Source organism: Nomascus leucogenys, chromosome 22a, assembly GCF_006542625.1.
Source record: "Nomascus leucogenys isolate Asia chromosome 22a, Asia_NLE_v1, whole genome shotgun sequence".
In the NCBI taxonomy this organism is placed as follows: Eukaryota; Metazoa; Chordata; class Mammalia; order Primates; family Hylobatidae; genus Nomascus; species Nomascus leucogenys.
This window is the reverse complement of record NC_044402.1, coordinates 69,843,545-69,855,350: the sequence shown is the minus strand read 5'-3', so window position 1 is coordinate 69,855,350 and position 11,806 is coordinate 69,843,545. Positions and strand designations below refer to the sequence as shown.

Genomic DNA, 11,806 nt, shown 5'->3' with positions numbered 1-11,806 from the left:
CTCGGCTCACTGCAACCTCCGCCTCCCAGATTCAAGTGATTCTTCTGCCTCAGCCTCCCGAGTAGCTGGGACTTCAGGCATGCACTACCATGCCCGGCTAATTTTTGTATTTTTTTTTTTTTTTTTTTTGGTGGAGACGGGGTTTCACCATATTGGCCAGGCTGGTCTTGAACTCCTGACCTCATGATCCACCCACCTCAGCCTCCCAAAGTGCTGGGATTACAGGCGTGAGCCGCCACACCCAGCCTGTGTTGTAATTTTTATGGCTTGGCTAAAGCAACAGATTTCAGAGTGCACCCTCCTTGGTGCTACTCACAGAGATGTGATGTGCTGTTGCTGCTTTCTAACTCTGCCTACTTTGTGACCTCTTAAGACGATGAAGTTGATAAAGTAAACCAATATCAGTGGCTAAGTCTAGGAGACCTAGAAAACGTAGGAATAGGTCCTGAACCTATTGCTCTTGCGATTGCACTGCAGACATAAAGAAGCAAGTGGGTATTTCCACACACTGAGATCTATAATTCGCAATCCCGAAGATGATGGAAAAAATACCCGTTGGTGCATTGCAGAGATGCTACAAATCACCAAGCAAGCCGTGGGATTGGTTGTACCTGTAATTGAGAAAAAAACTTGAGAAAAAGAGCAATAAAACTCACGAGGACATCATTGGTATCAGATCTCAAAACCACGGCTCTTTGGTTGAGGGAAACAATTTTTTAATGAGTAAATGTTCATCTCCAAACCAAAAAGTGAAGTAGACCATATTCCCCAATGTAAATATTGGCAACCTAAGAAAGCTAGGAAATTTTACAAGACTTGAAACGAAAGTTAACTTTTCTTTTTTTCTTTTCTCTTTTTTTTTTTTTTTTTAAGACCCAGCTATCAGAGACTCTGTGTATGTCTTAGCAGGCTCGTGATAAAGGAAGTCAAATGACCAATCAAGCTTTTAATGAAGAAATCCAATCAGGCCAGGTGCAGTGGCTCACGCCTGTCATCCCAGCACTTTGAGAGGCCAAGGCTGGGGGATCACCTGAGGTCAGGAGTTTGAGACCAGCTTGACCAACATGGTGAAACACCTCTACTAAAAATACAAAAATTAGCTGGGCATGGTGGTACATGCCTGTAGTCGCAACTACTTGGGAGGCTAAGGCAGAAGAATTGCTTGAACCCAGGAGGTGGAGATTGCAGTGTGCTGAGATTGGGCCACTGCCCTCCAGACTGGGTGACAGACTGAGACTCCATCTCGAAAAAACAAACAAACAGACAAGAAACTATTTTAGTTTTGACGGCTTAACCATTAATTCCCTATGTCTTCATGGTTAATTGAAGGTTACTGACAGTAGACAAAAAAATGTATTCTAATTTGACTCTAATTTTTCCCATATTCTACTTGAACAAATTTAAAATATTCTGCTGCCTATACACCCCAAAATCTAGGAGTATTAAGACTAGTCAGTTATAAAGTAAACCTGATACATCAGATGAATGCCAGCACCTATTCAATTTCATTTTGCTCTGTTTTCAGAAATGTCAGAATAAATATATATTGGTTACTGGACATTCTAGAAGGAAGTCTTCAAGTTTTAATTTTTTTCCAGTGTAGGCATGCCTCAACATTTTGCATAGACTGTTAGAACTATTGAAAATTTAGGCTGGGCAAGGTGGCTCATGCCTCTAATCCCAAGCACTTTGGGAGGCTGAGGTGGGTGGATTGCTTGGGCCCAGGAGTTCGAGACCACCCTGGGCAACGTGGGGAAACCCTGTTGCTACCAAAACTACAAAAACTTAGCCAGCCATGGTGGTGTGCACCTGTAGTCCCAGCTACTCGGGAGGTTGAGGCAGGAGAATCGCTTATACCCAAGAGGCGAAGGTTTTAGTGAGCCGAGATTGCACTACTGCACTCCAACCTGGGAGACAGAGTGAGACCCTTTCTCAAAAAAGAAAAGAAAATTGTGCTAAAACTGGTTTTATGACAATAACCATGACCACATAAACCAAGAGCCTTCTCTGTAACCCACACAATAAGAAAGTTGCACGGCATATTCCAACAAATATCAGTTTGGTACCTTTAGAGCCTTACTTTGTTGTAGTGATTATCAGCTGAAAATTATGTCTGTTGTAACTTTGGTAAGCATTCTACTTTGGTTATGTATTAGTGGTATTTTTTTTGTGTCAAAGAAGTGTCAAATCTTGGGACTATTAAAATACCATGGTAAGTAAAAAAAAATATGGTCTGAGAACTGGTGCTTATCCACGACATAAGTGCAGAAACTGAGAGTAAGAATTTGCATGCTTTCAAAGCTACTCGACAGTTATTTCGTATACGCTAAAAAATAATAAAAATCTGTACGTGTCTTTTCCATGTTTACATTTTTAAATTTCATTTTCCTAAGTATATTGTTGTGTATATTATAAAAGTAGTAGACTTCCAAGGACTAGGAGAAAAACCTCAGATAGCAGAGAATCACCTAAACGACCTATATTTTCTTCAACAGCTTAAGCCATGTACTGCGCTTGAGCCTCCCTCAATGAGGAACTACAATGCCCAGAATTCCCCCAAAAATGCGTGAGCGACGTCCATTTCACCCACCTCGCCGCGACCCACCCTGGGATATGTAGTGCGTGACTTCCGCAGTGCACGCTGCGCCTGCCGGGCATTTTTTCTTGGTTTGGGGGCAAGGTCTCATGGGAAAGGTCAGGTCTCTCGAAGAAAGGTTATAAACCCTGAGATATGAGGGTTGGGCGAGACATCCGAGCCTGTTGCATTCCGTGTTGGGACCAGGAATAACCCTGACTTCTGAGCTTTCATAACCCCAGGATCCTCCAGAAAATTTGCGGCGCGCTGAGGGAAAACCTTGCTGGCAAGTCGGGACCGTGTGGCAGCGGCTGTTTTTCTTTTCCCTCCCAGCACGTTTTCGGGCTGGGGACATAGGGTTCGGTTGAGATACAGAGGCTCCCTTTGGGATATTGGGTTCTCTGAAGTGCGGATGGACTAGGGCAGGGCTGAGACCCCATTCATTCACTCATTTGTTCAGCTCTCCTGTATGCCCGGCACAGAAGATACCCCTTAGGGTCCCAAGGCCCCTCCTGTAGTTAAGTGCCTTCCTTAAGGTCATTCAGCTGGGGCAAACCTGGGGACTCGACACCTTTCTATGCTAACCATTGAGCTGTCTCCACTTTGAGCATCTCAGTAGATGGATATAGTATCTTGAGGATACCTTTGATTTTTGCAGGGTTTTCTTGTGCAGGTATGTGACCAGGTCAGCTTAGGTCAGGATGCTGTACTGCTTGCCACAAAATAGCCTGTACTGTCGCGTCATTTTTTCTTGTGAACAGACTGTTTGGCATAGCCGTAGAGAGGGGTCTGAGACATGCTTTTAGTGATACAGTGTTGATTTGTTTGTGTAATGAGGCTGTTCAAGTGGAAAGAACTGAGTTGTAGTCCCTGCTTCACTAGTACTAGAACAATTTTTTTAAACCTTTTTGAACCTGTTTTTCCTTATCTGTAAAATGGAAATAATATCGACCTGGAAGGTTGGCTGAGGGAATTTAATGAGATAATGTGTTTCAAACGTTCTTTGTAAATGATAACATGTTGCAGAAGTATTAGATTATATGACTTTAGTCCCCGCTTTTCCAACCATTACTTCTCAATTATAAATGTAAACATTTATAGCATATTTTTAAAACAAATTATTCTTTTTCATAATTATCTTTAGTTCTTTTATTGTTTCAGCATGACTTGAAACATTACTTAATTTCTTAGTATTTCTTGATTGGTGCTTTAATTGTGTCGTTTATTGGTTAAAACCTATCCAAGGCCAGTAATGATTAAATTGTATGACTTCTTTTATTTATTTATTTTCTAAAGAAAGGAATTATTTGAGCTCTTTAAGGGCACAAGAAAAAGGGGCAAGAAGTTATCTTGAAAGCAAATAAACCAGAGACCATACTTCTGAAAAATTAAAAAAAAAAGTATATATATATGTATGTGTAAATATATATGGCTGTGAATTAATGCCTACACTTTTTAGGAACTTTGAAGGTGATTATTTATTTTAAACAATTTTCCTCTTTTTTGAGAAGACAGCTCTGAGTTTGTGGGCTTTTTTTTTCCCCTTTTATGGTAAATTTGAAAACTTTATGTAAATGTCAGATTTAAAACGCTTTTAAAATAGGGTGCAGAAAGAAGCCTCTTTTTCTGGACATTTATTTTTGGATCAAATTCTGCTATCTGGTTTAGACTAAGAAAAAGCCTTTGGTTAATGCAGAAAAAATGTATTACTTTAATTTGAATTTTGGAATCATTTTGATATTAATGACGTAAGCATAACCATGTTAAACCAATTTTTTATAGAAGCTGTACATTGGACTGGGTTTACAGTCATTGTAATGGAAGCAAAATACATGAAGGAAAAACTGTTATTTGTATCCCTGCTTATTGCACCTGACGACTGGTTGCAGATGGCTTTGTTTACCTAAGAAAAGTTGTGATATAAATGAAAAAAACACCTGTTTTCCTACACTTATTGGTTACAAATATGCTTCGTCTAAGAGCTATTTGTCCATTCTCCTGGAGAGTGTTTCAATTTCGACCCATCAGTTGTGAACCACTAATTATTCAGATGAATAAGTGTACAGATGAGGAGCAAATATTTGATTTTATTGAAAGAAACAAAGCCATACTTTCAGAAAAGCAAGTGGGATGTGCATTTGATATGCTTTGGAAGCTTCAAAAGCAGAAGACCGGCCTGTTAAAAAATGTTGAGTATGTCAGAGACCATCCTCAATTTCTTACTCTTCATAATTTAGCTACAAATAAATTCAAATTAATGAATGACAATACCCTGGTGAATGTGTTATACGTCACACAACAGTAAGTAATTTACTTTTATATTTTATGGAATGATTATATAGTTTACATTTTAATTTTCTAAAAATCTCTTTATTTTTATTTTATTTATTTTTTTTGAGGAGTCTCTGTCGCCCAGGCTGGAGTGCAGTGGCATGATCTCGGCTCACTGCAAGCTCTGCCTCCCAGGTTCACACCATTCTCCTGCCTCAGCCTTCCGAGTCGCTGGGACTACAGGCGCCTGCCACCATGCCTGGCTAATTTTTTTGTATTTTTAGTAGAGACGGGGTTTCACCATGTTAGCCAGGATGGTCCCTGTCTCCTGACCTTGTGATCCACACGCCTCGGCCTCCCAAAGTGCTGGGATTACAGGCGTGAGCCACCGCGCCAGTCCTAAAAATCTCTTTAAAATGAAAAATAATTTTTTTCGCCAGTTTTCCTGCTAATCTAATTTTTTTTGTTTTGTTTTGTTTTGTTTTGTTTTGTTTTGAGACGGAGTCTTGCTCTGTCACCAGGCTGGAGTGCAGTGGCACAATCTTGGCTCACTGCAACCTCCCCCTCCCGGGGTTCAAGCAATTCTCCTTCAACAACTGTAATACTATTGTTAACTGTGGGCATTTGAAATTGGATTATTGTGGAATTTTGTGAAAATGTGGTTGGCTGCAGATGAGGATATAGTAGGTAAGCAGTTAGATTTAAGATTAATGCCAGTCAGGTGTGGTGACTCACGCTTGTAATCCCAGCACTTTGGGAGGCTGAGGTGGGTGGATCACCTGAGGTCAGGAGTTCAAGACCAGCCTGGCCAACATGGTGAAACCCTGCCTCTACTAAAAGTACAAAAATTAGCTGGGCGTGATGGCAGGCACCTGTAATCCCAGCTACTCGGGAGGCTGAGGCAGGAAAATCTCTTGAATCCACGTGGTAGAGGTTGCAGTGAGCCAAGATCATGCCACTCTACTCCATTCTGGGCGACAGAGTGAGACGCTGTCTCCAAAAAAAAAAAAAAAAAAAATGCCTAATAACAATCAGCAATTAGTAAATTGTGTCTGTGGTAACTTGTTTGCAATCTCGTTATTATAATTAAATGGATGGCAGATATGTTTTCTAGGGGGTATTGGTACAATAGGTTGTTTCTCAACAATGGCCCTTAAAAGGAAAAAGAAATAAAATGATTTTGTAGATTCATTTATATATATATATATATATATATATATATTTTTTTTTTTTTTTTTTTTTTTTTTTTTTTTTTTTTTTGAGACGGAGTCTCACTCTGTCGCCCAGGCTGGAGTTCAGTGGCGCAATCTCGGCTCACTGCAAGCTCCGCCTCCCGGGTTCACGCCATTCTCCTGCCTCAGCCTCTCCGAGTAGCTGGGACTACAGGCGCCCGCCACCACGCCCGGCTAATTTTTTATATTTTTAGTAGAGACGGGGTTTCACCGTGGTCTCGATCTCCTGACCTCGTGATCTGCCCACCTCGGCCTCCCAAAGTGCTGGGATTACAAGCGTGAGCCACCGCGCCCGGCCCGATTCATTTATATTTTATAACAATATTGTACAAATTATGTGGATGGTTGATAGGTGTTACGTAAAAAAGGGCTTCCTTGGTGTCAATGGAAAAACTCAGAGATAAATGTTAAGAAATATTACATTCCAGTTCTGGGATTTGTGAAGAAAAAACAAATGAAGAGAGCAAAGAAAAAAGGAAAAAAAATAAAAAGAAATATGTTGTTTGCAAGGAAATCCAGCCTTCAAAAGAACTGGGTTCCCTGAATGAAGACTTCAGCAGTTGTACAAGGGTGAAAAACACAAAAAAAGTTACACCTAATCTGTTTATTAGTCTCATTGATGAAAAAGAGCAGTTTTCTCACATGATGACCCAACCTTCAAGGGGTATTTAAATGGCTGTAAATATCAGCATTATGTAAGTTAGAAACGTGTAAGTTGTTTTTGTAAGAGAATTAGCATTTATAGGAAAGGGGCTTAAGGCTTATATTGGGGATTGATGTTAAACTAAAAAAGGATGATTCCATGTTTTTTGGTGGTCTTTCTCAGGTTACAAAGTTGTTTTCTCTGAGATACTTGAAGGGGATGCCTAAAGTTTTATGAATAAGGTGATTGGTGACTATTAGCTTTTTAATTTTTTTACAAACATTTTCTTATAAAAATATTTTATTTATTTATTTATGAGGTGGAGTCACTCTGTCACCGAGGCTGGAGTGCAGTGGTGCAGTTTCAGCTCTCTGCAACCTCTACCTCCAGGGTTCAAGCAATTCTCCTGCCTTAGCCTCCTGAGTAGCTGGGATTAAAGGCACATGCCACCACGCCTGGCTAATTTTTGTATTTTTAGTAGAGACAGGGTTTCACCATGTTGCCCAGGCTGGTCTCGAACTCCTGACCTTAAGTGATCCACCCGCCTCAGCCTCCTAAAGTGCTGGGATTACAGGTGTGAGCTACCATGCCTGACCAAAAGTATTTAAATCAGAACAAAGACATATTATATGTACTTTTAACATAAATATATTGTTGAACATTATCATTGGTCAGTGGCATGGGTATTGAAATAAGCAGATAAAAGGGTGAGAGGGCATGGGATAAAGTATAGATATTTATTAGGCTGTACCAAAAAATCAGAATACTGAAATAAGAGTGGACCAGAAATAAGGACTGCCTATATAAGAGGAAAGTAACTTGAGTTTCACTTTTGCATTATAATTCGTATTGCATATGTTTTTAATGATTTTAAAATGATTATGTATGGAGGATTCTTTCTTTTTTATTAAGGTTTGCTGGTGAGGCCCACGACCCGCTAGTTGAAGCACTAGTTACAGAAGCATGGAGAAGGCTAGAAAGGCAAGTACCCTGGGTTCATCTTGAAGGTCAGGGTTATCCTTTTCAGGGTTAACAGAGTGAAATCTTGAAGGAAAAGAACAGGAGCTGATGCCTGTCAAGCTTCATTGAAAAAAATGTATTTAAACTCAGTTTAGTTTTAAAGTTTTTGATTGTGTAATGTATTTTTTTTTTTTTTTTTTGAGATGGAGTCTCACTGTGTTGCCCAGGCTGGAGTGCAGTGGCATGGTCTCGGCTCACTGCAACCTCCACCTTCTGGGTTCAAGCAATTCTCTGCCTCAGCCTCCTAAGTAGCTGGGATTATAGGCACCCACCACCACGCCGGGCTAATTGTATTTTTAGTAGAGGTAGGGTTTCACCATCTTGGCCAGGCTGGTCTTGAACTCCTGACCTCATGATCCACCCACCTCAGCCTCCCAAAGTGCTGGGATTATAGGCGTGAGCCACCGCTCCCAGCTGTGTCTTTTCTTTTTTCCTTTCTTTCTTTCTTTTTTTTTCTCTCTCTCCTTTTTTTTTTTTTTTTTTTTTTTTTTTTTTTTTTTTTAAAGACGGGGTCTTGGCATGTTGCCCAGGCTGGTTTTGAACTCTTGGGCTCAAGCAATCCTTCCTCCTTGGCCTCACAAAGTGCTGGGGTTATATGCATGAGCCACCATGCCTGGCTGTGTATTCTTTAAGAGAGAAAAGAAAGTATTTCATATTTTTCCTCTTTAAGAGTGGGGAATAGTATACTTTTCCACATATGTAATTAGTTGAAATATAAATAAGATAGAGTCACAGCTATTCATGAACTAGCCTTTTTGAATCTTCTTTTCTGGAAGAATACTTCAGAAAGGAAAGATTCTTGATTAATTGGCTGTCAATAAAAACCTAGAAGTGCAGGAGCCAGGAAAGGAGAAAAAAAGAGACCCTAGTTTAGTAGAGAGGAAGGCCATTTAACACTGTTTAGGAGCATCTGTAGCTACTTGTCTGTTACTCCATTTTTATGGAGAGGCAATGACCAGAGCTTATAGGTGACTTAGAAGCTTTTTAAAGAAAGTGAGTTTCAGGTCCACTGCTGTGGACAGTATTAATTCAGATCTATTTCTTATACTGTACACAGCTGTATTTTTAGGATGTTGCCATACTTGATAATCATTCAGAAAAATGGGAAATCTTGTGAGTATAGAGAAATTTATTCTCTAATTATATATCAGAAGCTCTTTATTTATAAAAGGGCTGAGATAACAGCAGACTCATTTTGGGAAATCTTCATCTATTTCTGAAAAGTTTGAATTTTTTTTTTTTTTTTTTTTGGAGACGGAGTCTCGTGCTCTCACCCCGCCATTCTCCTGCCTCAGCCTCTCCGAGTAGCTGGGACTACAGGCGCCCGCCACCACACCCGGCTAATTTTTTGTATTTTTAGTAGAGACGGGGTTTCACCGTGGTCTCGATCTCCTGATCTCGTGATCCGCCTGCTTCGGCCTCCCAAAGTGCTGGGATTACAAGCGTGAGCCACTGCACCCAGCCCGTTTTATAAATATAATTTGTAATGATTTAAATGGGATAGATTATTCTGGATTAGTAGTATATGATGAATCATGGCAAGGATAATTAACATGTATTTGAAATCCATATATATTTTTTTCTTTTGAGATAGGATCTGGCTCTGTTACCCAGGGTGGAGTACAGTGGTACAACCAGGGCTCACTGCAGCCTCAGACTTCCAGGCTCAAGCCATCCTCCTATCTCAGCCTCCCAAGTTTCTGGGACCACAGGTGCATGCCACCACGCCCGGCTAATTTTTATGTTTTTAGTAGAGATGGGGTTTCACCATGTTGCCAGGTTGGTCTTGAACTCCTGGGCTCAAGGAATCCTCCCACCTTGGCCTCCCAAGAAATCCAAGTTTTTTTAAAAAAACTTTTTATTATAGAAGATTTTTAACATTTACAAAAGGAGAAAGGGTAGTACAACGAATTCCCATGTACCCATCCTCCAGCTTCAACAATTGTCAACATATAGCCAGTCTTGTTTTAGCTATATCACCTCCCACTCTCAGTATGTTTTAAATAATGATATCATTTCATCTTTAAATACCTCAGTATGTTTCTCTAAGGACTTTTTAAAAATACAGAACCAGCTGGGCATGGTGGCACATGCTTGTTGTTTCAGCTACTCAGAAGGGTGAGGTGGCACAGCAAAGGATACAATCAACAAAGTGAAGCGAGAGTACACAGAAGGGTAGAAAATTTTGGCACACTACCCATCTGACAAGGGATTAATAACCAGAATATATAAGGAGCTCAAACAACTCTAATTAGGAAAAAGTCTAATAATCCGATCAAAAAATGGGCAAAAGATTTGAGTAGAGAGTTCTCAAAAGATGACGTGCAAATGGCAAGCAGGCATATGAAAATGTGCTCAACATCAGAAAAATGCAAATCAAAACTACAGTGAGACATCATCTCACCACGGTTAAAATGGCTTATATCCAAAAGACATGCCATAACAAATGCTGGCAAGGATGTGGAGAAAAGGGAACCCTACACACTGTTTTTGGGAATGTAAATTAGTATAAGCTCTATGGAGAACAGTTTGGAGGTTCCCCCAAAAACTAAATATTGAGCTAGCGTGTGATCCAGTAATCCCACTGCCTGGGTATATACCCAAAAGACAGGAAATCAGTATATTGAAGAGATATCTGTACTCTTACGTTTATTGCAGCACTGTATACAATAGCTAAGATTTGGAAGCAATGTAAGTGTCCATCAACAGATGAATGGATAAAGAAAATGTGGCCGGACGCAGTGGCTCACGTCTGTAATCCCAGCACTTTGGGAGGCCAAGGCGGGCGGATCACGAGGTCAGGAGATCGAGACCATCCTGGCTAACAAGGTGAAACCCCGTCTCTACTAAAAATACAAAAAATTAGCTGGGCGTGGTGGCAGGTGCCTATAGTCCCAGCTGCTCTGGAGGCTGAGGCAGGAGAATGGCATGAACTCGGGAGGCGGAGCTTACAGTGAGCCAAGATCGCGCTACTGCACTCCATCCTGGGTGACAGAGTGAGACTCCCTCTCAAAAAAACAGACAAAAAAAAAAAAAAGGCCAGGCGCGGTGGCTCACACCTGTACCCCAGCACTTTCGGAGGCCGAGGCGGGTGGATTACCTGAGGTCAGGAGTTCGAGACCAGCCTCAACATGGAGAAACCCCATCTCTACTAAAAATACAAAATTAGCTGGGCGTGGTGGTGCATGCCTGTAATCCCAGCTACTCGGGAGGCTGAGGCAGGAGAATTGTTTGAACCTGGGAGGCGGAGGTTGTGGTGAACCGAGATCGTGCCATTGCACACCAGCCTGGCCAAGAAGAGGGAAACTCCGTCTCAAAAAAAAGAAAGAAAAATGTGGTATATATATACAGTGGAGTAATATTCAGCTGTAAAAAAAATGATATCCTGTCATTTGCAACATGGGTGGAACTGGAGATTATTATTTAAGTGAAATAAGCCAGGCACAGAAAGATAAATGTCGCATGCTCTCACTCATTTGTGGGAGCTAAAAATCAAAACAATTGAACTAATGGACGTAGAGAGCAGAACGATGGTTACCAGAGGCTGGGAAGGGTAATGGGCGATTGTGGGGGAGGTGGGGATGGTTAATGGGTAAAAAAAAAATAGAATGAATAAGACCTACTATTTGACAGCACAACAGGGTGACTATAGTCAATAATAACTTAATTGTACATTTTAATGTAACTTAGAATGTAATTGGATTGTTTGTAACTCAAAGGATAAATGTGGCCGAGGCGGGCGGATCACGAGGTCAGGAGATCGAGACCACGGTGAAACCCTGTCTGTACTAAAAATACAAAAAAATTAGCCAGGCGTGGTGGCGGGTGCCTGTAGTCCCAGCTACTCGGAGAGGCTGAGGCAGGAGAATGGCGTGAACCCGGGAGGCGGAGCTTGCAGGGAGCCGAGATTGCGCCACTGCACTCCAGCCTGGGCGACAGAGCGAGAGTCCGTCTCAAAAAAAAAAAGGATAAATGCCTGAGGGAATGGATACTCCATTTTTCATGATGTGTTTATTTTGCATTGCATGCTTGTATCAAAATACCTCATGTACCCCATAAATATAT

The 11,806-nt window shown here is 41.0% G+C and overlaps 1 protein-coding gene across 2 annotated transcripts in view; it reads left to right on the top strand.

Annotated features, from left to right (window-relative positions):
- The first annotated feature begins 2,621 nt into the window (after positions 1–2,621).
- The window catches only part of FASTKD1 (FAST kinase domains 1), a 45,440-nt gene continuing 36,255 nt past the window's right edge, over positions 2,622–11,806 (top strand). The window contains exons 1-2 of one of the 2 annotated variants that reach the window (XM_030802256.1): positions 2,622–4,876; positions 7,634–7,702. In XM_030802256.1, coding sequence (XP_030658116.1) covers positions 4,500–4,876; positions 7,634–7,702 — 446 coding nt within the window. In that variant the 5' untranslated portion in view covers positions 2,622–4,499. The remainder of the gene's footprint in view (positions 4,877–7,633; positions 7,703–11,806) is intronic. The other variant, XM_030802257.1, reaches the window with a different exon arrangement.